Genomic DNA, 25229 nt, shown 5'->3' with positions numbered 1-25229 from the left:
CTGGAGATAGCTCAGCTCAGCCTTCATTCCAACCCTTTCTTGGGGTGAAGGGAGAGGAAGAGGAAACAGGGCAGGAGCCAGGATGACAGTGGGAGGTGGGGGTGGAGGAGGGGAGGCGGTCCCTTCCAGTTTCTGTCCCTCTTCCTTACCCCGAAGTGACTGACAAGGGCAAGGGGGAAGGGGCAAGGGGGGAGATGCAGCGGGCACAGCGCGGTGATCCTGGGGGAGCTGTCTTGGGAAGGGAGCCAGATTCCTCTTATTACACAGGCAAAGAGGACCAGAGGGAAGGCTGTTGTTAAAACACCGAGCACGTTCTGAGCTCCGTGTGCAGTGAACGCTTTGGACAGTGACTTTAAGAGAAAAATGACATTCTCCATGACGTGCCTGTGATTTTAATTATAGTCAATTCAATTACCCACTTTGTGGATTAACCACTGCCAGTGTTAACCCCATACTGGCTTCTCCCCACCACCTAGAAAGGCCAAGCTGTGGCAAAAGGAATAACGTGTAGGCCAGAGGGAAACACAGATGGATCCCCTTAAAAGAAACCCATAGGAGAAAATTTAACCTTACAAAACAGAAAAACGTCTGTCAGATTCTGCAATTGGCAGCTCCTCTGGGGTATGTAGGGGTTGTTCACAGATCAGCCAGGTGTCAGGGGAGAGGGAAACTCACAGCTACAGGGTTAGAAGCCTACTCAACTGTCAGAAGTAAAATGTAACATCTGGAAGCTGGGGGTTGGTGCGGGGCTGGATTATGGCAGCTTCTCTGGAACATGGCATCACCCAGAACATAGTCACCCAACATGAATGGAGTCCCTAGTCTGTGCCCAGCAGAACTAAAGGATGTGGGGAGACAAGAGGACCAGCCCTCATCCAGGACTAACTGCACTGGGGGACCAAAAGGAGCGACATTTAAGGAACAACAGGGACATGAGTACTCAAAGGAAACTTCTTCACCTCTGAGGCCCCGCAGCATCCAGCTCCGTGCCTGGAGTCAGGTATTGGGTCAGGGGCCCAAGAAAAATTTGGCCAATAGACAGGAAAACCCAAAGCCATCAGAAAGAGGGAATGGGTGAATTTTGGGGAAGCCAGGAGGCCTGAGGAGGAAAAACAGAGATGACTCCCGTCTCCAGGGCTGTCAGTCTATGATGGACCATCTCTGCTCACCTGGGACTCAGGGGATTTCTTAGTCACTCTGTGTCAACTGCCTATGTCACTCTGAGCCTCATTCCTTCCTTCTGAAAGGGGGCGGGGTGGGAAGTCAGTTTCATTCAAGTAATTTACAGCTGAAGATCAGAAATGGTGTCAAGGAAGCCAGGCTTTCAAGGAACACATCTTCCACCTCTCCACCCTCCTCCCATCACCAGCCAGTTTGTTCCAGTACAGACCAGCCTGGCTGGGTGACAGGGATTTCCCTGCTCTCCTTCCATTGTCCATGGCCCCAGGATCAGCCAGGCCAACCGTGCCCCAGCAAAGCCCCTGAGAAGAAAGGGTTCATTAGGAGCTGCCACAGGCGGCCCCCGCATGAGGAGGACACCCTCAGAATTCTGCTCCTTGGTCCCTCCCTTCAGTGACAGCCTCCGGGAGCCATCAGAAGTCGGAGAGCGTGCGTGCGTTTTGTAGGTTTAAGGACATTACTAATTTGCTTTAATCCACTTAAGCCTTCGAAGCCTCAGATCCCAGCTCAAACAAGACAGCACAGAGAAGACAGCTGGAAACCCTCCTCCCCGAGACAGGAGGCAGCCCACAGCTGGGAATCCCACACATCTGAAACGCCTCCAGCCTCCCCACCTCGCTGCCCCAACTCCTGTCCATACTGCCTTCCCCACCCCCCGAATCCCATGCCCGCCTCGGTCTTATGGATTCATTTCTCCACTCTGGTTTCCATCTGGCCCCTCTCAGCTGGCTGTGTGGAATCGCAGAGGATGGGCTGCTGTGCATCTGACGGTGGAGCGCCTGGTCCCTTTGCGGCGGGGAGTGGGAAGAGCCCGGGACGGAGTCAGGAGGCGGATATGGAGACCTGGCTCTGACAAGTACCTCCAACCGTCTACACCTCAGCCATTTGTAAACAGAGGTGAGAGCCCTTGCCCTGCCTCACTGCCAGCGTTACTGTGAAGAGGAAATAGGATGGGTGTTTATCAAACTTAAGAACCTGGGGACCCCTGAGACCACATCTGCAGGTCCCAGTGTGAGCTCCATCATTTAGGTGATGGACCCTGAAGTGTCGATGTGGTCCTAACACCCCCAGTGACCACCAAACTGGCTAACAGTTTGAGGGAGAACATGCAGGATGCTCCAGAATTTGTGTTTTGTTATGTTTTTAGATTATCATCAAATGTATATACTAATTTTAGAAACTTATTGAGAACTTATGGACCCCTCAGAATATGTCCAGCCATTCACAAACTCCAGTCTGGGAAAGACTATGATAAGACACTCTCATGCCCTCCCTTGACAGAAGGAGTTATTTGTCATCAAGGCCCCTTTTCCTGGGGGCTCCCAAGGCGCCACAGACGGGCATCCCTGCAGCCATCTTAGAGCACAGGGAACCTTTCCAGAGATCTCCAGGCACTTCCTAATGAGTGAGTCAGCTTCATTCTTTCCCAGGGTAGCCAAGAAATAGAGCTTGTGCTTCCAGAAGAGCTGGAAGCACAAGATGACCAACCAACTCTTGGCTACAGCACCCCGGGCATCCATAACCTCATTCTCCAGCAAAGGAATTCCAGAGAAAGACCACCTCCTCCCCCAGGGAAAAATGGATGAAGGGCCTGAACAAATTGTCTGAAGACTAAAATCAGATCCCTCCAGCTCATGGCTGCCCATCCTTCTTACATCTATCCCCAGAGGAAGAGTCTCCCGTACCCTACAGGAAATGACTTCCAACAGCCAAAGAGACCCTGCGGAGGTTCCACCTAAGTCCTTCAGGACACAGTCATTGCAAAAAAGGACCGAGAGGGAAGTGGCTCTCACCTGCAAAGGCCACGATGGGGTGTTCCCTCAGGGAGCACAGCTGCTGCTCACTGCTGGGTTCACTGGCGACATCCTGGGAGCTGGCGAGGTGCACCACCAGCAGTGTGAGGCTGGGCGGCAGCAGGGTGATAGCCAGGGGTCCCGGGAACACCATGGTGGGCCCCTCTGTGCTCCCAGCTCCTGGAGGCGGGCTGGGGGGAGACCTGCAATGCAAACACTCACTCTCACCACACGCTCCCTCGGCAGGGCCCACCTCTCCCGATCTCCTCCGTGCCTATCGGTAGCCCCACGGGATCTGTTTTTTTGTTTGTTTAAATAAATTTAATTTTTTTTACAATACTTAAGAGTTTGCTCTGCTCTAATAATGTAAAGTTATAGATCATATCTTGAAAGCTAATTTCTCTTGTAATGGTATTCTGGACAAAACTGACAAATTATAGACCTTTTTCTATTATGATCCCAAATGGTTTAAAATTTATTTTAATGATAAAGGTGGTATCTTAGGGATTTTAATAAATGGAGTTAGGACAAGTGGGTAGTCATTTGTAAAAAGATAAATTTAGATCCATAACTCACACCAACTAGGAAAAATTCCACTGCATGAAAGATTTAAATGTTAAGGATAAAACCAGAAAAATGCTAGAAGAAAATGTGGGCAGAATTCTTTATAACCTTGGAGTGGAGAACCATGACTCCAAATCCAGAAGCTATTAAAGAAAAGATTGACAAATTTAACTACATAAAAACCACAAACTTCTGCATGCGCCCTCTCTCCCCAAAACAAACATCAAGCAAAATCAAAAGGCAAATGACAAGAAAGGGAAAAAGATACTGCAGTTCATGTCAGAGACAAGGGGCTAATATTCCTAATATACAAAGAATTCCTGAGAATTAAGAGGAGAAAGACGAACAATCCAGTAGAAAAATGGCAAAGAATATAAATACAAACAGGACTTAAAAATATGAATGACGCTATTCTCACGCATAATAAGAGCAACACAAATGAAAACTTGGACTGAGATATCGCTGTTCAGCTGTCAGTTTAGCACATATCCAAGTGAGATGACAGCTCTTGGTGAGGCAGTGGAAAAAGGGGCGCTCTCACATACTGCTGGTGGGTGGGCAAAATTGTACAACCCGATGGGGAGGGATTTGGCAACATCTGGCAAAACAACAGAGGCATTTACCCTTTGACCTAATTCCTGGGAGTAAAGCGGTAGTCCGATCCACAAGCTGTGACCAGTCTGAGATAAGATAAATGAATTTGGAGAGTGGTTTTTAAAACCTTTATAGTAATTTGACAGAGCAATTTGTATGTCTATTGGATGTAATAACAAAATATGTGGACTTATATTTTGCCTAGATTCTTTTTTTCAATTCACTCCTCAAGGAATTCGCTTTTATTGAATTTTACATAAGTATCCATCCGCGACAGATTGTAAATTGAAAGGTAAAACCTGCTCCTTCACCACAGTTAGTTAAGAAACAAAAATAGACTATAAGGGCACCTGCACACAGGCAAAGTGACTTATGCACAAGATTATTCCTTGTGGTATTTTCTGAAATAACAAAAGACAGGAAACAACCAAATATCCAGCAACTGGAGACTGCTTAAACAAGCCACGGTGTGTCTTTGGAAGGGAATATGATGCAGCTCCAGAAAAGAATGGGGGTTTGCTCCAGATTTTGCTATGGAGGAATCTCCAGGTATATTAAGTGAAAAAAGAAAGGTGCAAAACAGTGTAATAGCACCTTCTGTGTAAAAAAGAGGGTAGAGGACTTCCCTGGTGGCGCAGTGGTTAAGAATCCGCCTGCCAATGCAAGGGACATGGGTTCGAGCCCTGGTCCAGGAAGATCCCACATGCCGCAGAGCAACTAAGCCTGTAGGCCACAACCACTGAGCCTGTGCTCTAGAGCCCATGAGCCACAACTGCTGAGCCCACGTGCCTAGAGCCTGTGCTCCGCAATAAGAGAAGCCCCCGCTCGCCGCAACTAGAGAAAAGCCCGTGCGCAGCAACAAAGACCCAACGCAGCCAAAAATAAAAATAAATAAATTTTTTTTAAAAAAGAGGGTAGAAATAAGAATATATATTTATATTTGCTGTATTAGCATTACGATACAGTGGAAAAATAAACCAAAACTAATTCTTTAAAAAAAGGTTACTTAAAAGTAGCAAAATGGTGATCCAGTCTTCTCAATATATACCTTTTTATATTGTTTTCATTTTTGAATATTAAATTTATTTAATAATACCTATTCAATAAAAATTTTAAAAACCTCTTAAAAATTAGTGTTGGTTCCCTGAAACTTCTAATATGGAGCTGCCCAATGGTTCCTCTGAATCAGTTCCCCCCTCTTTCCTTCCCTGGCCCATCCAATGTGTCACCAAGCCCTGTTGATCCCACATCCCTCACATGTCCTTAACCCACTGAGTGACCTCTTTGATGTCACTTTCATTATTTGTGAAGGGAAAGGTTGAACTAGATCAGGGATTCCCCTTTGGGATAGGAGCAAATCAGAATCACTTCCACTGGGGGCGGAGTCCTGGGGCCAGCAGGTAAGTGGTCCCAAAGGTGATTGTGATGAGCCTCCCCAAGCCCTAGAGGCCCCTGGGTTTCCTTCGTGCTCTTTTTTTGCTCCTAACGCCTCCTCTCTCTTCCCTCCCTACTGCCACTACTTACTCCAGGGCTGGAAAGCTACAGCAGGATGATTTTCTTCTTAAGTTCCCTCACCTGTGTGTGAAATGGTATTAAAACCTATCACTGCATTGCTGCAAGGCTTCCAGAAGTACCCCAGTGACCACACCGTCCAGGCACCCTTACTTACCCTACCCCATCCTGCACCCCACGGGTCATTAGTCCCCAGAGCACCTCTTTCATTCCTTCATTCTCAGGCTCAATTCTCTGTCCCTCCCCAGTAGAGCCTGGCCATCTCTCTGAGCAGAGACCCTCTGGGAGGGAGGTTTGGCTCAAACTTACTCCCTGGAGCGATGTTTCACACACTTGCTCACTGGAACTTATTCCTCAGAGCTAAGCTGGGTCCTTCCTGCTGCAAAGGGCTTGGCACTGCTGTCCTGTCCTGGGTGCCCATCATCTCCTTTCCTTGATGCTGATTCCTGGCCTTGGGGGAGTGAGGAATCAACAGGCAAGGCCAACCCTCTGGAGCCAGTCAACCTGAGTTCAAATCCCAGCCTTCTCCTCACCAGTTGTGCGACTCTAGGAAAAAATACTTAACCTCTCCCTGCCTTAGTTTCCCCGAATTGGAAGTGAGCATAACAATATCAACTCCCTCAGCAGCTGTAAAAGTTAAGGGAGTTACAGGTGGCTGTATCTGTGGGTTCTGCCTCTAACCAACCATGGATCGAAAATATTTGGGGAAAAAAAATTCCAGAAAGTTCCAAAAAGCAAAACTTGAACTTGCCATGCTCCCAGCAACTATTTACATAGCATTTACAACTATTTACACAGCATTTGCATTGCGTTAGGTATTATATGTAATCTAGAGATGATTTAAAGTATATGGGAGGATGTGCATGGGTTATATGCAAATACTACACCATTTTATATAAGGTAGTTGAGCATCTGAGGGTTTTGGTATGGGGGCGCTGTTTCTGGAACCAATCCTCCATGGATACTGGAGTGTACTACCTTTTTTTTTTTTTTTTAAACATCTTTATTGGAGTATAATTGCTTTACAATGGTGTGTTAGTTTCTGCTGTATAACAAAGTGAATCAGCTATACATATACATATATCCCCATATCTCCTCCCTCTTGCGTCTCCCTCCCTACCTTTTAAAGGCCTAGAACGGTGCCTGGCAGAGAGTGAACATCAATTAGAGCTATTCTGGTGCCCTGAAGGAAGAGGAGCAGGGAGGACTGGGGAAATTCCCTTGCGCCCTTGCGATGGATGCCTTCTATTCTTCCCTCCACTCTCCCTCCCCCTCCCTGTTCTGTGTCTGGACTGCATGGGGGCCTCCTTCCCTCTGGTCAATGGGGGGCACTGGCAGAAGATGGGGAGGGGGAGGGAGGGAGGGAGGGAGGAAGGAGGCAGCAGAGTGGGCCGCTGCATCCCTCCACAGAAGGTCAGAGCTCGTTCCTGCAGCTTCTCGGCCTCCAGGTTTCCACAATCGCTCCCCACGTCCTCCCATCGGGCCTGGGGGTGTACTGCCCCTGGTTATCGGCCCCAGGGTATTGCACAGTGAGCTTTCCCATATGGTTCCCCAAACCCTTCCCACACCACTGTCAACAGTTCCTTTATTAAACTGCCCTCACATTTCCCAATTTGCATGTGCCATCTGTTTCCTGTGGGGACCCTGACTGATATTAACCCCTAATTGTCAATGTTCAGTGCATATGCAAGTATACTCTTTTTAGACCTTAGCTGGGGCGTTTCTTCCTTTGGCCTCTCAGGACATCGAAGGTGGTAAGGCAACTGCCCTCCCCCCCATTATTCCCAACCCTCCCCCTGCCCTATGCTTCTTTCCCAGGCCTCCCTGCCACCCCCAGAGTCCCCAGGCCTGGCCCTCTGCGTGGCCAGATTCTGAGTCCCCCCAGCCTGAATTAGGAGCACATCCTAGGCCCCTTCCTCTCCCCCAGACCCCAGGCCTAAAAATACCTAATTTCCGCAGCAGAAGTTCTGCTCACATTATGGTTTCCATGTAAATATGCCCTCCAAGTCCCTCCTGAATCAATAATTGCTAGATTAATATCACTCTGTCCACCTGGCCCCAGCACAGCACATCTGCTGCTTGAGGAGAAGGGAAGGGTACACGGCACAGGAATGAGGGCAGGAAGGAGTGAGGGCAGAGCCTGGATTCCGATCTCCTCTGCTCAGGCGAGGGAGGAGAAAAGAGGGAGAGAGAGCCCGAGCAGTCGACGGACATGCAAGCGGCACGCAGACCAGAGTCACCCAGAGACAGGCAGACTCTGATTAGGGAGCAGACAGGAAGAGTCTTTGTTCTGGGGAGGGTTCTGATCCTGAGGAAGCGGGGTGGCCGAGGTGCTGACTTCAGCAATGCCACAGGGGCCGTGCCCAGCCTCTTTGACCACCACCTTCAAGGACCTCCTCTGCCCTTGGCAAGGAAGCCAGGAGACCCTAAGAGGGGTACAGAGGAGGGACAGAAGGAACAGGGTGGCAAGGGATGGGGCCGGAGCATGGGGTGCAGACGGCCAGGGCTCCGGGAACCAGGGCCTGCAGATACCAGCAAAGCAGGGGCTGCCATAGTGAAAAAAGGAGGCAGTTAACCTGCACGTCACTGAGAGCGTTACAGGGTCTGACTCCTTGAACCCTTTCTAGATACTTGGGGTGGGGCCTGACTTCCCAACTCCCAAGAATTCCCCATCTTTGGAAATGATCTGCCCCCCATCCACACGTTAAAGGGGTGGACCCTCAGCAGCCTTACACACCTTATCCCCCCCCCACCATAGCTGCCTGCACCCAGGGAAGTCATGTGGTCAAAACAGACCAATCAGATGCTCTCCCTGGCCATTTGGGTGTATGCTTCCCACCCCCAACCCCAGGGTCAAGTCAGTCTTTTTAGAGGAACCTGGAACACTAATGGCCCCATGGGGGCGCTGTCTTCCACCTGTCCCGTGGGCTGAGGAGAGGAGCAGAAGTCAGAGACCGGTGGCAGGAGAGAGCAGTCTCCCTGGGACGCTGCCAGCCTTCCAGTTCCCAGTTCTAGCCCTTTCCTGAGGTCTGGCTACGTTCTACTTCCGTGAGCCACCCGCTCCCAGATCCTTGTAATCAAAGTCCCTGTTTTTGCCTAAGCCTGTTGGAGTCAGACCAGGAGTCGCCTACACACTATTGCCTCTTGGGTGTCCATTCTTGCCCTCCTTCTTCCTAAAGGCGCCTATGCATCACTGGGGGTGAGGTGGGGGCAGCTTGCCCTGCTCAGGGCCTGTCCTGGTCTTCAGACCAGTGGCCAGTGAGACGCTCAAGGAAGTCGCTTGGGGCCTGCGGGGACGTATCTGAGAAGGCTCCTTTCCCACCTGGCCTGCAGATAGGACAGCCTTGCATCTTTAGGTGACCTCTAGCCACATGATAAGGATCGTGGTGGAGAAAGACAGGTGGAACCTGGGCTGTTGATGACAGAATCAGCTCTGCTCTGCCTACCGCCAGGCGTCTTTCCCATGTTTGACCATCACACTTCTGTGTCTGTTCCTTGTTTGTAAAATAGGGAGAATAATACCTCCCTCACAGAGTTGCTGCAAACACTGAATGAGTTATTTTGTCTAATAGGCTTAGATCAGCACCTGCCACAAAGTAGACGCTGTATAAGGGTTGGCTATTATTATTATTATTATTGAATAATTCACTCCTAATTTAAGCCCTTTTTTTCAGGCCTCAGATATCATTAGCCAAGCACGATTCCTATTCCACACAGTTTGGTTTCTCATACCTACAACCAACACGCCTAAGACAAACAGAAATTTCTATTTCTAATATGTTTGTCTAGTCTGACATGAAAATAATCACAGAATTTCTCCACTGGCAGTGCATAGCAGAGGTCATCCCACCTTCTTGAGGCTTGTAGAGTACCACAGAAAGTCTGGAGCTTGGGAGGCTGCCGGACCTGAGTGCAAATCTTAGTTTTGTCACCTGTAAAATACGGCTAATATGTCCTTGCCTTGGATAGAATGCTTGTCACACTCCCAGAACTAAGTCTAGCACAGAGTAGGTCTTTTATGAAATCCATTTGTATGAAAGTTTCACGTACATAAAACATTCAACTAGTCACCTAAATGTCTTCCCAGGTTCACCCATGCATTTGTTAATACAATACTTTACTGAGCATTTGCTGAATACCTACTATGTGCAGGTTCCTATATAGATAAAGGATGTGAGGGAGGTGGAACGTCACAGGACAAAAGTTTGGCCCCTACCTTCAAGGAGCTTATGGTTCACTAGAGGAGCGGAGACAGTCTCCCATGGCACGAGAAGTCACTAGGCAGAGACAGTGACCTGGGCCTGGGGTCTGGATGGTAAGGGGTCACTGAAAGCCTGTGCTTCGCCCTGTCTCCAAGCGCTTGTCACTGGCACCGGGGTGGGGTGCTCTAGGAGAGGGGGAGGGAGAGCAGCACGAGCTGACTTGCTATTTTGGGAAACCCTCAGTGACAAGGAAAGCATTTTCCCAAAGCCTTGGCCAGAGCTTCTGTTGCCTTCTCTCCCGCTGCTGCCCCAATTCCCCGTAGTCCTCAATATGGGGTCACCGTAATGGTGCCTGGAGCCATGTGAATGTGTGTGTGTGTGTGTGTGTGTGTGTGAGAAAGAGAGAGAGAGAACGCACACCCACGCGGACCGCCCCTTGAGACTCCTCGCCTTCTATGGGACTTGTCCAGGGCTCATTTTCCCAGCTCAGATAGTGGGAGGAGGATTAGCTACAACCGTGGGAGGGGATGAAATTGCTGACAGAGAGTGAAGGAGAGAGAAAGAAGCGCAGAGGGCCAGGTCTGGGGCTGTTGGAAGGCCCGCAGTCCTAGAGGGACCTTTGCTCCTGTCTGGCTCTCTGGGGCGAAAGATGAAGGAGACAGGGGTGGAGAGAGTGTGTGTGTGTGTGTGTGTGTGTGTGAGCCGAGCCCCACAGAGCCCACGCTGGCCTCCCAGCACGTTCCCTGCACAACCGGGCCCTCCCTGCTTGCCAGAGCCCACTGCCCACACTGGCCTCTGGCAGGAGACGCTGAAAGGCTGCACTGAGGACCATCGGGTCATCCGTCATTCCACTCAGTATAAGGATGAACGAAGGGGTGTCCCAGTTCTCCTGCAGGTTATGGTCCCACAAGAGATTGAAGCATGAGGAGAGGATGAGCAGGAAGCAGATTCCAAGGTGCCCTGGGAAAGGGAAGTGAGAGGATGCCAGTGGGATGGAGGTCTAGATCCTCACGTAGAAGGTAGAACTCAAATAGGGCCTTGAGGAAAGAAGAGGAGCTCGCCCAGCCTTCAGGGCAAAGCGCATTCCAGACTGTCGGAATGGTAAGGGCACAGGCAGAGACTTGGCCCTTGTCCATCCTCGCATAAACTAGCGAGGCTGGAGAAATGGGCAGCAGGAGATGAGTCTGGAAAGGAAGACCAAGGCCAAATCATGGAGACTTTAGCATGAACCTGAAGCATCAGGAGGTTTTCTTCTGCTGAAAAGGAGGACATGTCGATGGTTTGGGGCAGGGGAAGGATGTGGTTGGATCTGTGCTTTGGAAAGTTAGGTGGCAGCGGGCGGCGGGTGGGACGGGTTAGAGCAGGCCACCTGTCTGCAGGACAACCCTGAGGAGTGGAATTAGGTGCACTCAGAGCGCAGCTGGATCTCAGCCCCCACTGGCACCCAGTGGAGAACACAACAGCCCAACTGCAGTGGGTGGCCCTGCATAGAAGCTGGGAGGGCCTGGAGGACCAGGTAGGAGGGGCATGGGTCACAGAGCTGAACCAAGGCAGCAGTGGAGACCCCTCAAATTACTGCTGCAAGGGGGTTGTCTCCAGAGCAGCCAGGGATCTCTTTTCATTTGACTGATAAAAAAGGTATAATGAGAAAGGAAAAGACAACCTATGACCTCGAATAAACGTGGCTGCTGCCTGTTGAGATTGTGCCAGGCACTGTGCTAAACTCTTTCCCTGCAAGATCTCACAGCAGTTTGGCAAGAAAGCTGAGAGCTGCCAAGAGATCACCATTCTCAGCTGATGAGAGGAAACAGAGGTGAGCAAAACTGAGCAGCGTGCCCAAGCTCCCAGCACCAGTTGATAACAGAGTGGGGATTTGAACCCCGGGCTGTGTGCTGCAGAAGCCCACTTCTGGGCCACTCCACACACCGCCCTCCCACGAGGAGGACTGGTCCCAGCCCTCCTGGCACCTGCCGAGCCCTGGCTGCCTGGCTGCGTACACTCTCTAAGCAGCCTTTGGAGTTTCATTTGGTTTCCTGAGTCGGCTTCCAGACCAGGGAGAGTGCTTTCCTGCGATTAAGCCGACTTCCTGCCGCAAATCAGTCTCCTGTGAGTTTGGCTGTGGAGGCCAGTTTTTCCAGGTCCTGAGCTGCTCTGGAGAAAGATATTCCAGAGGTTGGACGGTCAGGGCAGGGTCCAGAGCCCCACACCCAGGGCACTGACAGTCGCTTGGCAGCCCTGGGCTCCAGCCTAGACTGGACAGCCAGGGGCCAGGGTGGGTGGGAGAGAGTGAGATGCTCCTTTCTGTCCCCACCTCAGCTCAGCCCTCGAGCCCTTGGGGACCCTCAGGGAAGGGGGCTCAGCTGGTCCTCCTTCCCGGGCCCCTCCCTCCTTGCTTCGATTCAAAGTCTCCACTTGGCTGCCTGCCTGGGAAAGGAGAAAAAGAGAAGGAAAAGAAAAGAAGAGGAAATAGGGGGAACCAAGAGCAGGAAAGAATGCAATCTGCCTGCAGTCTGGTGGGGAGGGGAAGGTGTGGGGAGGGGGCGCTCCTCCCTCCCCCTCCCCCTGCCCCTGCCCAGGACCAGGAATGCCATCTTCCCACCCACCCATCACTCACCACTTGGGGGGCAAAGCTTAGCCAAGCTCAGCACAAAGATAAAATTAAGATGCAGATTCCTTCCCATTGCTCTGAATAGAGCAGATTGGATACGGATTTCTCTCTTTTCTTCCCATTTAGACCATCTGGTCGATAGGGGCCCCAGAGAAGGCTGGGACCAGGTGGGGGAGGGGCAGAGGCTCGAAAGACTTCCCAGCACTTTTCAGCTCTGGAACCTGAGGGTGAGGGTATGGGATGCCACCCCCACCCCTACCCCCTTTCCCAGGGGCAAGTTCATTCCCTGGCTTTGCACTCTGCTCTCCGGGCTGGGCCGGGCTAGGCTGGCGTCTCCTCTCCTCTGTCTATTCCTAGCAAACTCCAGGTCATGCATTTGTCCCATCAGTGTTTGGCATGCTTCCTGCAGTCCCACCCGCATCCCCCTAACTGCAAGTAAACCTATGGGGAAGATAAAAGGAAAAGTGTGATCACAGAAAGTTTAATAGGAAGGGCTCTTAAAGATCATTTGGTTCAACCCTGTATTTTATAGATGAGGAAAGTGAAGCTTGAGATTGGGCAGGGAGCTGGTGGGAAAACCGAGACTAAATAATAACAACAAAGACCATGTTATTATGTATCAGGCAGTGCTCTATGCTCTTTATATTATGCCATTTAATCCACACAATAATCCTATGGAGCAGGTACTATTCTCATCCCCATTTCATGGATGGGGAAACTGAGGCACAGACCAGCTAAGTAACTCACATAAGGTCAAACAAGTAGAAGTCAGACCCAAACCCAGGCAGCCGAGCTCCAGAGCCTGCCCCTTGCACAGTCTCAGTGCACCACACAGGAAAATGGCATTATTGGACAAAACCTTGTGAGCAGAGTCCAGGCCTGGAGGGCTTCTTGCCGGAGCTCAGGCTGCTCCAGCAAACATTTGCAGATGGGGAAAGCTTAAAAGTGCCGTCCACAGCCATTCTGCATTTATCATCAGTCTGGACTTGCTCCTATGAACAGAGTATGTCAACACGAGGTCAGGACTGAAAACAAGAATAGAAAGGGAATATTTACATCACTTTGCACAACAAGCAAGTGTGAACCTCGTGAGGGCAACTCTGTAGGGGACGGCATGTGGGTGGAGGCGGGTGGACCAGACCCAGGAGGAGAGAACCTGGCGTTCAGGGACACGCCATGGATTGGGACCAGGACCCTGCCTCACGGTTGCAGCGCAGCTTAAATGAAATAAGGTGAGCAGCATATTTGGTTCATACCTTGTCGGACAAATACTGTGAATGGTGGTGGCGGTGCTCACCCTAAGGTGGTATGTCCATGAGTAGGAATTTTTTTCTGTTTTCCAAACATTCTGTAATATTTAATTGTTTTGGCAAGGAGAAGGAAACAAAGGAGACTTGCCTACTTTAACTGCTGGAATTAAATGCTAAGGATGTTGCCAAACACAAATCAAGCTTATCTATTCATTAGAGCAGCCTCCTTTTTCTCCTCCCCGTGGGCAAGCTCTCTCCATGGAAATATTTTGCTATCAGATATTCAGTTGCTGTATAAAATGAAAACTGCATTTGAAAACATGCCTACAGCTCAAAAACAGCCCACGAATCCAGCTAAAGGCCTGCGCTTCCTTGGGGTTTCAATGACAGATCCACTTGCTCAAAAGAAACCTTTGTGGGGAGGGTCCATTTCTATTCACTCACCAGAGCATGGTTCTCAACACCTGGAGAGGCAGTTCTATAACCCAAAGAACCCCTACAGAAAGGCGTGGTGCTGATGGTTACCCACAGTGTGAATGTTCCTAATCCCACTGACTTTAAAATGGTTAAAATACGTTGGTGGGACTGTAAAACGGTGCAGCTGCTATGGAAAACAGTATGGCAGTGCCTCAAAAAAATATAAATAGAATTACCATGTGATCCAGCAATTTCACTTCTGGGTACAGGCATACCTCATTGTATTACACTTTGCTTTATTGTGCCTAGCAGATACTGTTTTGTTTTTGCTTGTTTGTTTGTTTGTTTGTTTTAACAAATTGAAGGTTTGTGGCAACCCCACATTGAACGAATCTATCGGTGCCATTTTCCAACAGCGTTTGCTCACTTCATTTCCTCTGCTCTCTGTCACATTTTAGTAATTCTTGCAATATTTCAAACTTTTGCATTATTATTATATTTGTTATGGTGATCTGTGATCAGTGCCCTTTGATGTTACTATTGTCATTGTTTTGGCTTTTTTTTTTTTTTTTTTTTCCGGTTGTGCGGCTTGTGGGGCTGTTAGTTTCCCACCAGGGATTGAACCCGGGCCCCAGCAGTGAAAGTGCTGAGTCCTAACCACTGGATCACCAGGGAACTTCCTGTTTTGGCATTTTTTAGCAATAAAGTATTTTAAATTAAGGTATGTACAGTTTTTTAGACATAATGCTGTTGCACACAATAGACTACAGTATAGTATAAACATAACTCTCATACCCACTGGGAAACCAAAAAATTCGTGTGACTTGCTTTATTGCAATATTCACTTTATTCCTGTGATCTGGAACTGAACCCACAACATCTCCAAGCTATGCCTGTATATACCCCCAAAAATCAAAAGCAGGGACTCGAAAAGATATTTGTACACCCATGTTCATAACAGCAGTATTCTCAATAGCCAAAAGGGGAAGCAACCCAAGTGTCTATCAAAAGATGAATGAATAAACAGAATGTGGTATAAACATACAATGGAATATTATTCAGCCTTATAAAGGAAGAAACTTTTATACACGCTACAACATGACAAACCTTGAAGACATTATGGTGAATGAAATAAGCCAGACACAAAAGGACAAATATTGTATGATTCTACTCATATGAAGGGTAGTCAGATTCACAGAGACAGAAAGTAGAATGGTGGTTGCCAGGGTCTGGGGAGAGAGGAGAATGGAGAGCTGCTATTTACTGGGTACAGAGTTTCAGTTTGCAGGATGAAAAGAGTTCTGCAGATGGGTGATGGTGATGGTTGCACAACAATGCAAATGTTCGTAATACTACTGAACTGTACACAGAAATGGTTAAGATGGTAAGTTTTATGTTGTGTGTATGCTACCACAATTTTTTAAAAAAGAGCTCCTAAAATCCACGGGATTGAGGAGGACCAGGAGATCCCAGGGGGTGTGCGGCTGACCTCCCAGCCCCACCCCAGAGGATTGGGTCTTCTCCCACTCCCCCCGCAGTGTGGCGCCCACTGCCAGACCCTCACTCCCCCCCAGGGCGTGCTTGCTACTGATCAGTGAGTGAAGTGAGCCCCCTACTGTCCATCGCACCTTGGCTACCTGGCTGGGGCATCACGCAGCCCAGGCCGAGGCGTGGGCAACAGGAGTTAGATGCAGACCCAGGACTAGATGAAACCACAGGGGGCAATTTTGCGTGAGTCCCTGGATATCCAGTGAACAAGGCAAAAGAGACAGGTTAGGTGTGAGGCCTGACGTCCAGGCGAACTGTGTGCTGGCCGCTGTCTTCGTTTCCTGTTGCTGCTGTAACCAATTACCATAGACCTGGTGGCTTCAAAGAACACACATTTATTCTCTTCCAGTCTGTAGGTTAGAAGTCTGCCACGGGTCTCACTGGACTGAAATCACGGTGTAGGCAGAGCTGCATTCCTTTCTGGAGGCTCTAGGGGAGGATCCATTTCCTTGCTTTTTCCAGCTTCTAGAGGCCGCCCACATTCCATCTTCAGAGCCAGCAAAACTGCCTCTCTCTAACCCGTCTTTGGTAGTTACATGGCCCTCTATCACAGCTCGGAAAGCTCCTCTACTTTTAAGGACCCTTGTGATCACAGTGGGACAACCTGGATAGTCCAGAATGCTCTCCCATCTCAAGGTCCTTAACTGAATCGCAGCTGCAAAGCCCTTTTGCTACATAAGGTAACACATTCACAGGTTCCAGGGATAAGGACAGGGATGTCTTGGGTGGGCCATTATTCTGCCTACTACACCCACCATACGTACTCCCACCCAGTCGTTCACACGCAGCAAACATTTCTGGCATCTGGAGACTCATCTGTGCCTGAATTTCTAAAGAAGGAAGAGCAGTAGCAGGTAAAAGATCACCATCAAGTCACGGCCACAGTCTTGGGGAGGAAGAAAGAGGCTACTGCTGAGGGGACGGTCAGGGAGCTCAGAGCCTGAGGGGGTGGGGAGAGAGGACCAGAGATGGGAGATGACAGCACAGGGAAGGGGAGCAGTGTGTCCCGTGGGAAAGAAGGAGGTCACAAAATGCAAAGGGAGACCGCGGGAAAGACCTTACAGGTGAACTGCACTCCAGACAAAGAAATTCATGAACATTGGCACCAAAGTTTTACCAAAGGGTGATTATTATTCACTTCCCAAAAGGATTTTCTAAAGCATTCTTCAAGTAATGAGTTCCACTGTGTTCTTAAAATAGGATTTACACCCAATTTTTCAGTAACACATAAAGGGATGCTTGTAAATCTATGGAAATGAAGTGAGACCAGTAACATCTGCCGCCTTCTGTGCTGGTGGTGTCAGAGGGAGCGGGAAGGAACTGCCGGTGGGAGGGATGGGCTCAGACTCCAGCCTCCATTTAATCCTCAGGCAACTTTCCCTCATTTCACACATGCACGACCCAAGGGTAGAGGTGAGGGAAGGAAAGCCACAGGTCAGGCTCTCTGACTCCAGGGCCTGGTGCCTTCTGCCTTTCCTTAGAGAGATTTTTTTGGAGCAGTGGAGTTGTGTGTCTGTGTCAGCAGCAGAAGCTACATCCTTCCTACGTGCACACAACCTGCTTCCCCATTTCCGGGATGATACTGAAATTTTCAGTTAGGGACAAAGCCTTTCATTCTAAAGTTATTAGACAGAAGGCTCCAAATGGCCTGAAAGGGGTAAAACGGCCATGATGTAAATGTCTGATTTCCTGTCTCTTTGGGGAGTCAGCAAACACGCAACACCAGCAGGAACAAGGGCTTTGGCCATGGAGCCTGCGGGAAACACTCCTTGGGCTGCAGAGCGGATAATATAGATGACAGTGCCATAAAAATCTTGGACCCTGTACCTACTTTTCTGTCATTACACTGTCCAGGTTCCCTGCAACCTCTCACTTGGCCCTAACTCTCATTTCTAGTTCTTTCTCCCAGATCTGTGATTCTCCAAGGTTCTCCTCTCAATCCCCTCTTCTCTCACTCTTGACTGCTCTGGGTGGTCCCTGTTCCTTCCTCTCCAGGGTTTCCACTTCCACCCCAGCTCCATCACCTCCCCAGGTCGCCAGCCCTACTCTTCTGGACTCCAGACCGCAAGGCCATCTCCATCTCAGCGGCACCCAGACATTTCTACTGCAGCCTGCCCGAAATGAAATTGTCACCTTTCTCCCTTAACCTGCTCCTCCCACATCCCCCATTTCTGTCAATGGAACCACCCCCAGCCCCACCCCCTACCCCTCAGGTATCCTGACTCACATCTCAGCATTCCCAGATCCCCTCTCCCTCATCTCCCATGTCCAACCCATTGTCAAGTCCTGGCACTTGTACTTTAACACTGGATCCCAAACCCAGGGATGGCGGGCAACACATGAGCTAAGCGCACGAGGTGGGGGTGGGGGGTGAGGTGGGGAGGGACAGGGGCAGGGGAGGTGGGACAGGACATCCCCATCTGGACAGGACAGCTGGGACTCAGCTCTCCTCTTCTTCAGACTGTTGCCTTCCGAGGACAGGGGCCCAGATCCACCCATTTGTAAAGAGAGTCTGTGCTTCTGGATTTATGTGAAATTCCTTTATTTTTAAATGCAAGCAATTACTTGCATTTTCGGAAATCCCGATGTGTGCCAAACAAAACTTGTCTGTCTGTGACCTCAGGGCTCTTCCCCCTTCAGTCTCTCTCCCACTCTTCCTTCTCTCCGTCCCCAGTGCCAGTATGTCCTCACTACCTCCTGGCCAAGGGAACCACCTCCTCAAGGTCTCCCTGGGCCATTTTCTCCTCTTCCCTCTGCTGATCTCAGGCCCCACTGAACCAATGTTGGGCTTTTCAGCCTTAGGGTCAGGCCCTCCAAAGGCGGGGAGAATGGTGAGGGTGAAAGAGACAGAGAAGAGAAGGCTGATGCCACTCAGGGTGACAGAGCCATTACTTAACAAAGTTAAACATCTGGTGTTTAATTAACACCTTCCCTCCTCTTTCATCCTCGCTCCCGTCTTCCTTTCCCAGGGACTCCCTGGTGGGTGAAACTGAAGCAGAAACCAGGAGGGCAGACTTGGGAAATGGGATGGGAGGTCCTGGCTGGAGGCAGGGCAGGGGAGGGGAGGGAAGTGATGGTCCCCGTGTGCTAAAGGGGAAGAGAACAGGCTGGGAAGAAGCAGGTTTGTGCTTCATCAGGAGTCACTCTGATTCATCCAGAAGTTTCTTTCTTTCTTTCTTTTCTTAAATTTATTTATTTATTTTTGGCTGCTTTGGGTCTTTGTTGCTGCGTGTGGGCTTTCTCTAGTTGCATTGAGCGGGGGGCTACTCTTCGTTGCAGTGTGTGGGCTTCTCATTGTGGTGGCTTCTCCTGTTGCAGAGCGCGGGCTCTAGGCGCGTGGGCTTCAGCAGTTGTGGCATGTGGGCTCTAGAGCGCAGGCTCAGTAGTTGTGGTGCACGGGCTTAGTTGCTCCGCAGCATGTGGGATCTTCCTGGACCAGGGCTAGAACCCGTGTCCCCTGCATTAGCAGGTGGATTCTTAACCACTGTGCCACCAGGGAAGCCCCATCCAGAAGTTTCTTGAGCAGAAGCTCAGTGCCTAGGATTGCACAAGGAAGTCCACAGCTCTCCTGCAGCAACACTGCTGGTTGCCTCCCTGCTATTCATTCCCCCATCGTCCTCGGTAACGAACCCCATGTTGCACAGAGTGGCAACGTTCCCAATGCCAGGTGAGACGCTTCCCAACCTCTCCTGCAGTTAGGGGTGGCCATGTGCATAGTTCTGGCCAATGAGAACTAAGCAGGCAACTACAGATTCTGGAAAAGTGCTGCTTTCTTTACAAGAGAATAGACTCAGCTGTCTCTAACCCCTTCCTTCCTGCCATGCAGAAAAATGTGATGTCCTGAGCTGTAGCAGCCATTTCGATACTATGAGAGACAGACCAGGAGGACAAAAGGCTCTCCTGTTGCTGCTGAGTCAGTGAGCGAAGAGCAGCAGCTGCTGCCACCTCCAAATCTCTTGTTAAGTGATTAAATAAGTCCTTATGTCTAAAGTTATTTTAAGCAGTGTTTTCTGTTTCTTGCAGCCAAAAACATTCCTAAGTGATACACTCCCTCCTGTAGAACCTCCGCTTTCCAGGGAGATATCGAACTGACCCCTTGTTTAATTAGAGTTGAGTGAAGTCAAGAGCAGACACTGGTGCTCAGAGCATTTGCCAGCCTGAACTGCCCAGGACCTGGGATGAAGGACTGGACAATTGACAGCAGTGTGGGCCATGTCTGCATTAGACTGTGAGCTCCGAGGGGAGCCCTCTCCTCACTGCCTCCCCAGAGCCAAGCACAGAGCGTGCCATGTAGTGGGAGCTCAGCTGACATGTGTTTGTGAATGAATACATAAATGGATGGATGTGCCACTTCCTGGCACAGGTGTCCCAGTGACAACCAGCTGGCAGGAAGGGACTGTCTAGCAGCTAGCTTGAATCTAACTGATTCAAGACCCATCCTTCTCCGAAAGCCAGCCTGGAATCCCTCTCCCCTTCAGAAGCTCCCCCATACCCTATTCCTACTCTGCCCACCTACCGTCTTATTTGGCGATAGATCAAACCTCCCCATTTGTTACATATCTGGCTCCTTGATTAGACTGAAAGCCTCTCAGGCAGACGCCGCAACCCTTTTAAAGCCCCCACAAAATACCAGTGTCTTGAACACAGAAGATTGTTGATAAATATTTTCATTTGAGGTTGATGCTTTGGAAGGGTGCTAAGACATTGATGATTTAAAGAGTTGCTCAGAAAAGAGTTCCCCTAAAAGGAATAGTCCCCTGATATCTGTAGTACACCTGAAATTTTACTATTAGAAATGGACTACTTTGACTAGCTAAGTCACCATAAAGTAAAACACTTAACCACCTTAGCAGCAGTTTGTATAATGGGAATAATAATAACAAAACGGGTTCTTAGTGCCCTCATGAGAATCCAATTAACATGAAAATTCATTTTAAGAATGCTTATTAAAATAAGTATTTAAATGTGATTAGTCAAGGAAGAATTATCCCAGCAATTAATCACTTTTATTAAAATAAATTTATTTATTTTATTTATTTATTTTTTGGCCGTGTTGGGTCTTCGTTGCTGCACGCAGGCTTTCTCTAGTTGCGGCGAGCAGGGGCTACTCTTTGTTGCGGTGCGCAGGCTTCTCATTGCGGTGGCTTCTCTTTGTTGTGGAGAACGGGCTCTAGGTACTCGGGCTTCAGTAGTTGTGGCACATGGGATCAGTAGTTGTGGCTCGTGGGCTCTAGAGTGCAGGCTCAGTAGTTGTGGCGCATGGGCTTAGTTGCTCTGCTGCATGTGAGATCTTCCTGGACCAGGGCTCGAACCCGTGTCCCCTGCATTGGCAGGCGGATTCTTAACCACTGCACCACCAGGGAAGTCCCTATGAGGAACTTCTTGAGTTTAATTAATGTGATGTTTCATGGAGAGAAAGAGGAGAGGACAAATGTGGGAGTGGAAGAGCTCTGTAGCAAATGCTGTTGGTGCCCTGCCAGACCCCCATTTCTGGGCCAGCATACCCATTCCCCATCTCCTAGCAAACTTCTCCAGAGGCCAGCCCTTAGCCTAGGACGGTCTCCTCACGGAGACAAGCCTGGGAGACTAGTGGGCAATCACTGACTGATGTAGGAGTATAAAAGCCCAGCCCCGACTCAGTGTAGCAACTTCTGTGGTGCAACCTTCACTTCAGGGCTCCCAGTCAGATCGGGCAGTCTTCCTCGATAGTGCATTTTCCCCTGGCTTTGTCCTCTGCTCTGTCCTGCTTCCCTCACGCACTCTCAGATGCTTCACAAACACACTCCTAGCCAACCACTTACATGAGAATCTCACTCATGCTCTGCTTCTAGGGAACCTGCCCGAAGACAAGCCCTTAGGAGGCCTTCACAGAGCAAGGCCGACAAGATGGTAGGGGAAGAAGTGAACCAGGGTCAGGACCAAACTGCACATTTGTTTGGCCCAGGGCTCTGCCCCTTCACCCTGTATGCAAAACACAGTGTGGGCCGGGCCAGCCCTCAACCCCCTCCAGGGCTGGAGCCTCAAGCAGAGCTGCCGTCCGCACCTTCATTGCCCCATGCTCTCCTGATCTCCAAGGCCCCACGACGTTTTCCTGGAAAGCTGTAAATCCAAAAATCAACTGGTCTCCACATCACCAGGTTATCAGGATGGGTCCCCAGGCACGTTTAGCCGCATAGACTCACACAGGATTAGCATAGAAAGGGCCTTGGGAGACAATGTAACTCCCCTTCATACTTTAATCTGGATTATACGTCTGCATCCGTGTTCTCCCCTCTCATTATAATTGTGATAATTATGGTCTGCTTTATCCTGCTCTAAACCATTTACACAGCTGGACAGATTTAGAAATGCACAGATGCTAATCCCCCTCCCTTGGCCCTTTTCTCAGGGCTGATCTCCCCAGAAGCAATGAACCTGAGTTAGAAGGGATGGTGGTCCTGGGGGTGACTTGCAGTGCAGTGGGGTGCAGGTTGAAAGGGCCCAGGTGCTCTGCCTCTTAGCTTGGAGCCGGGGAAGGTGGCTGTCTGCATCCCAACCTCCCCTCCAACACAACTGGAAATACCAAGTTTTGTAAGAGAGGGCAGAGGGAAATCAGGTAAATTTGGAGCTTCCTGAGGTTAGTAATGCCTCGTGAGGACCTCTGAGGTCATCCTGTCCATTCCCCCAGGCTCCAGGTAGAACAGCTCCTGCCCACCGCAGGGCAGCTGGATTTGGGGATGGGAGGGGTCACTTCACATCAACCATACCTCTTACTGACCGCATCAGTGTCTGGCACTCATCAGTGTCAGGACATTCTTGCGTCTTTTCTGCACCAGGAACCAACGCTTATCAAGGGCCCTAATAAATGCCAAGGGCCTCAAGAATTGGTGGAGGACACTCTCTGTCTCTTTGGGGACAGATAATTCCATGGTCTTCTGCTCACTGGTTAATACTTACATCTGAATCCATTTTCCTCACCAATGACCCGCAACCTGCCAAATCCCAGATATCAGGTCTTCTGGTGATAATACCTGATTTCTGCTCTCTAATAATTATAATTATATCTAAGTTTTATTGTTTTCTTTATTCTATGACAGTGTGCTAATTGTTTTACAAATGTTATCTTATTTGATCCTCACCATATGCCTATAAAATAGGCTTTATTAAATAGACGTTTCTCCAAAGAAGATATACAGATTTGCCAACAAACACATGAAAGAATGCTCAACATCATTAATCATTAGAGAAATGCAAATCAAAACTACAATGAGATATCATCTCACACCAGTCAGAATGGCCATCATCAAAATATTTACAAACAATAAATGCTGGAGAGGGTGTGGAGAAAAGGGAACCCTCTTGCACTGTTGGTGGGAATGTAAATTGACACAGCCACTATGGAGAACAGTACGGAGGTGCCTTAAAAAACTAAAAATAGAACTACCAAACGACCCAGCAATCCCACTACTGGGCACATACCCTGAGAAAACCATAATTCAAAAAGAGTCATGTACCAAAATGTTCATTGCAGCTCTATTTACAATAGCCAGGACATGGAAGCAACCTAAGTGTCCATCAACAGATGAATGGATAAAGAAGATGTGGCACATACATACAATGGAATATTACTCAGCCATAAAAAGGAACGAAACTGAGTTATTTGTAGTGAGGTGGATGGACCTAGAGCCTGTCATACAGCGTGAAGTAAGTCAGAAAGAGAAAAACAAATACCCTATGCTAACACATATATATGCAATCTAAAAAAAAAAAAAAAAGGTCATGAAGAACCTAGGGGCAAGACGGGAATAAAGACGCAGACCTACTAGAGAATGGACTTGAGGATACGGGGAGGGGGAAGGGTAAGCTGGGATGAAGTGAGAGAGTGGCATGGACATATATACACACCAAACGTAAAATAGCTAGCTAGTGGGAAGCAGCCGCATAGCACAGGGAGATCAGCTCGGTGCTTTGTGACCACCTAGAGGGGTGGGATAGGGAGGGTGGGAGGGAGGGAGATGCAAGAGGGAAGAGATACGGGGATATATGTATATGTATAACTGATTCACTTTGTTATAAAGCAGAAACTAACACACCATTGTAAAGCAATTATACTCCAATAAAGATGTTTAAAAAAAAAAATAGGCTTTATTGTCTTTTGACAGGTGAGAAAGCTGAGAGGTTGGGTTGCTTGCCCAGTGTCACATAGTAAGTGACCCAGCCAGGATCTGGCCTCAGGTCCATTCAAGGCTAAAGCCCATGTTCTTAGCCCGTCTGCTTCCCATCTCCTTACAGGGCTACTGGAGAGACAATTCCCCCAGGAAGGAAGGAGGGGGGCTTGGTGCTCTGTCCAGCTGTGGAGGTGCAGAGCTGGGAAGCTTCCCAGGCCTCCTCCTCACCTCTGTCCCTAAGGCTGCACCCAGCTCAGCTCCTCTCCCATTGCCCAGAGCTTCTTCCCTACATCCCATCCCGTGCTGGGTTCTGGATCCATTTCCTTCAGCTCTCCTGGCTGGGAATGCCTGCTGCTGTCAGGGCAATTGATCATTGTTTTCTGTTCCAGCCTCTGCAGTGAGAGCTCCCAGCTGCACTCCCATCTTGCTCCACCCCCAGACATCACAGCCCCTGGGTCCTCCCAGCCCTCCTGGAGCCCACCCGTATTTATACTTGTAGGGTAAGCAAGTCCTCCGTGCCCTCCTGAGCTGCTTACTGCTGCAGGACCTGGTGCCACCGGCCCCTTCTGCTCCCCCACGTTAGCCATCACTTTCCAGTCACTGCTCATCAGCGGGGCCAACAGCGGGGGTGGCAGAGAGCAGCGAGGCAGATAATCCAAGGTAGCAGGGAATGTAAAAAATCATCTCTATTTGGCTGTGGAGGGTATTTTTGGACCTACAGTTAAATGTGGGTGTGTGTGATGTGCTGGGAATTCACAACACTTCAAACCAAATCCTGAAGTGAAACCAGCAGGACCTGACTGCTGGTTTTAGGAATTAGAAAATCATCTACCCTGTTCCTATTTCCTGCTGGGCTGGGTAGCTCAGTGTCTCAGCTGACGTTCAGGATCAGCGGAAGCAGAGCTGCTAACTCTCTGGAAGACAGACCCACACCGTCCCCTGACCTGGAGCCCCCGCCGCAAACGTGGATGCGGATAGGGGCTGGGCAGCCATGTGAGTGAGGCCAGCCGGGGGAACACGGGAGGGCGTGGCCAAGTGAGGACTGGAGCCCCTCAGGAGGGCACGGCCACTCCTCAGGGCAGCTGCTACTCGTCTCCAGCTGATGACAAGAGCCCAACAAAACGCATCTGTGAAAGCATTTGGCCCACTGACAACCGGTTTGCAATCTCTAGCCCCATGGTTCTCACACTTTAGCATGCATCAGAATCTCCTGGGGGGCTTGTTAAAGTAGATTGCTGGGCCTCGTCCCCAGAGTTTCTGATTTGGTAGTTCTGAGGTGGAGCCCAAGAATTTGCATTTCTAACAAATTCCCAGGTGATGCTGAGTCCAGGACCACACTTTGGGAATAACTGTTCTAGCCTAGTAGTTATACAACAGGGGAATATTACACTTCCTTACCTTTAATGTTTAATATC

General features: G+C 49.5%; 1 protein-coding gene across 8 annotated transcripts in view; it reads right to left on the bottom strand.

Annotated features, from left to right (window-relative positions):
• The window catches only part of SEMA5B (semaphorin 5B), a 159680-nt gene that overhangs the window by 69702 nt on the left and 64749 nt on the right, over window positions 1-25229 (bottom strand). For all 8 annotated transcript variants that reach the window (XR_005019737.1, XR_005019736.1, XM_036851157.1 and 5 more), the window contains exon 2: window positions 2973-3175. Coding sequence is in view for 6 of the 8 variants with exons in the window: in XM_036851157.1 (XP_036707052.1) it covers window positions 2973-3126 (154 nt within the window). In the remaining 2 variants the exon portion in view is untranslated. The remainder of the gene's footprint in view (window positions 1-2972; window positions 3176-25229) is intronic.

Source organism: Balaenoptera musculus, chromosome 4, assembly GCF_009873245.2.
Source record: "Balaenoptera musculus isolate JJ_BM4_2016_0621 chromosome 4, mBalMus1.pri.v3, whole genome shotgun sequence".
NCBI lineage: Eukaryota > Metazoa > Chordata > Mammalia > Artiodactyla > Balaenopteridae > Balaenoptera > Balaenoptera musculus.
This window is presented reverse-complemented; position numbering and strand designations above follow the sequence as displayed.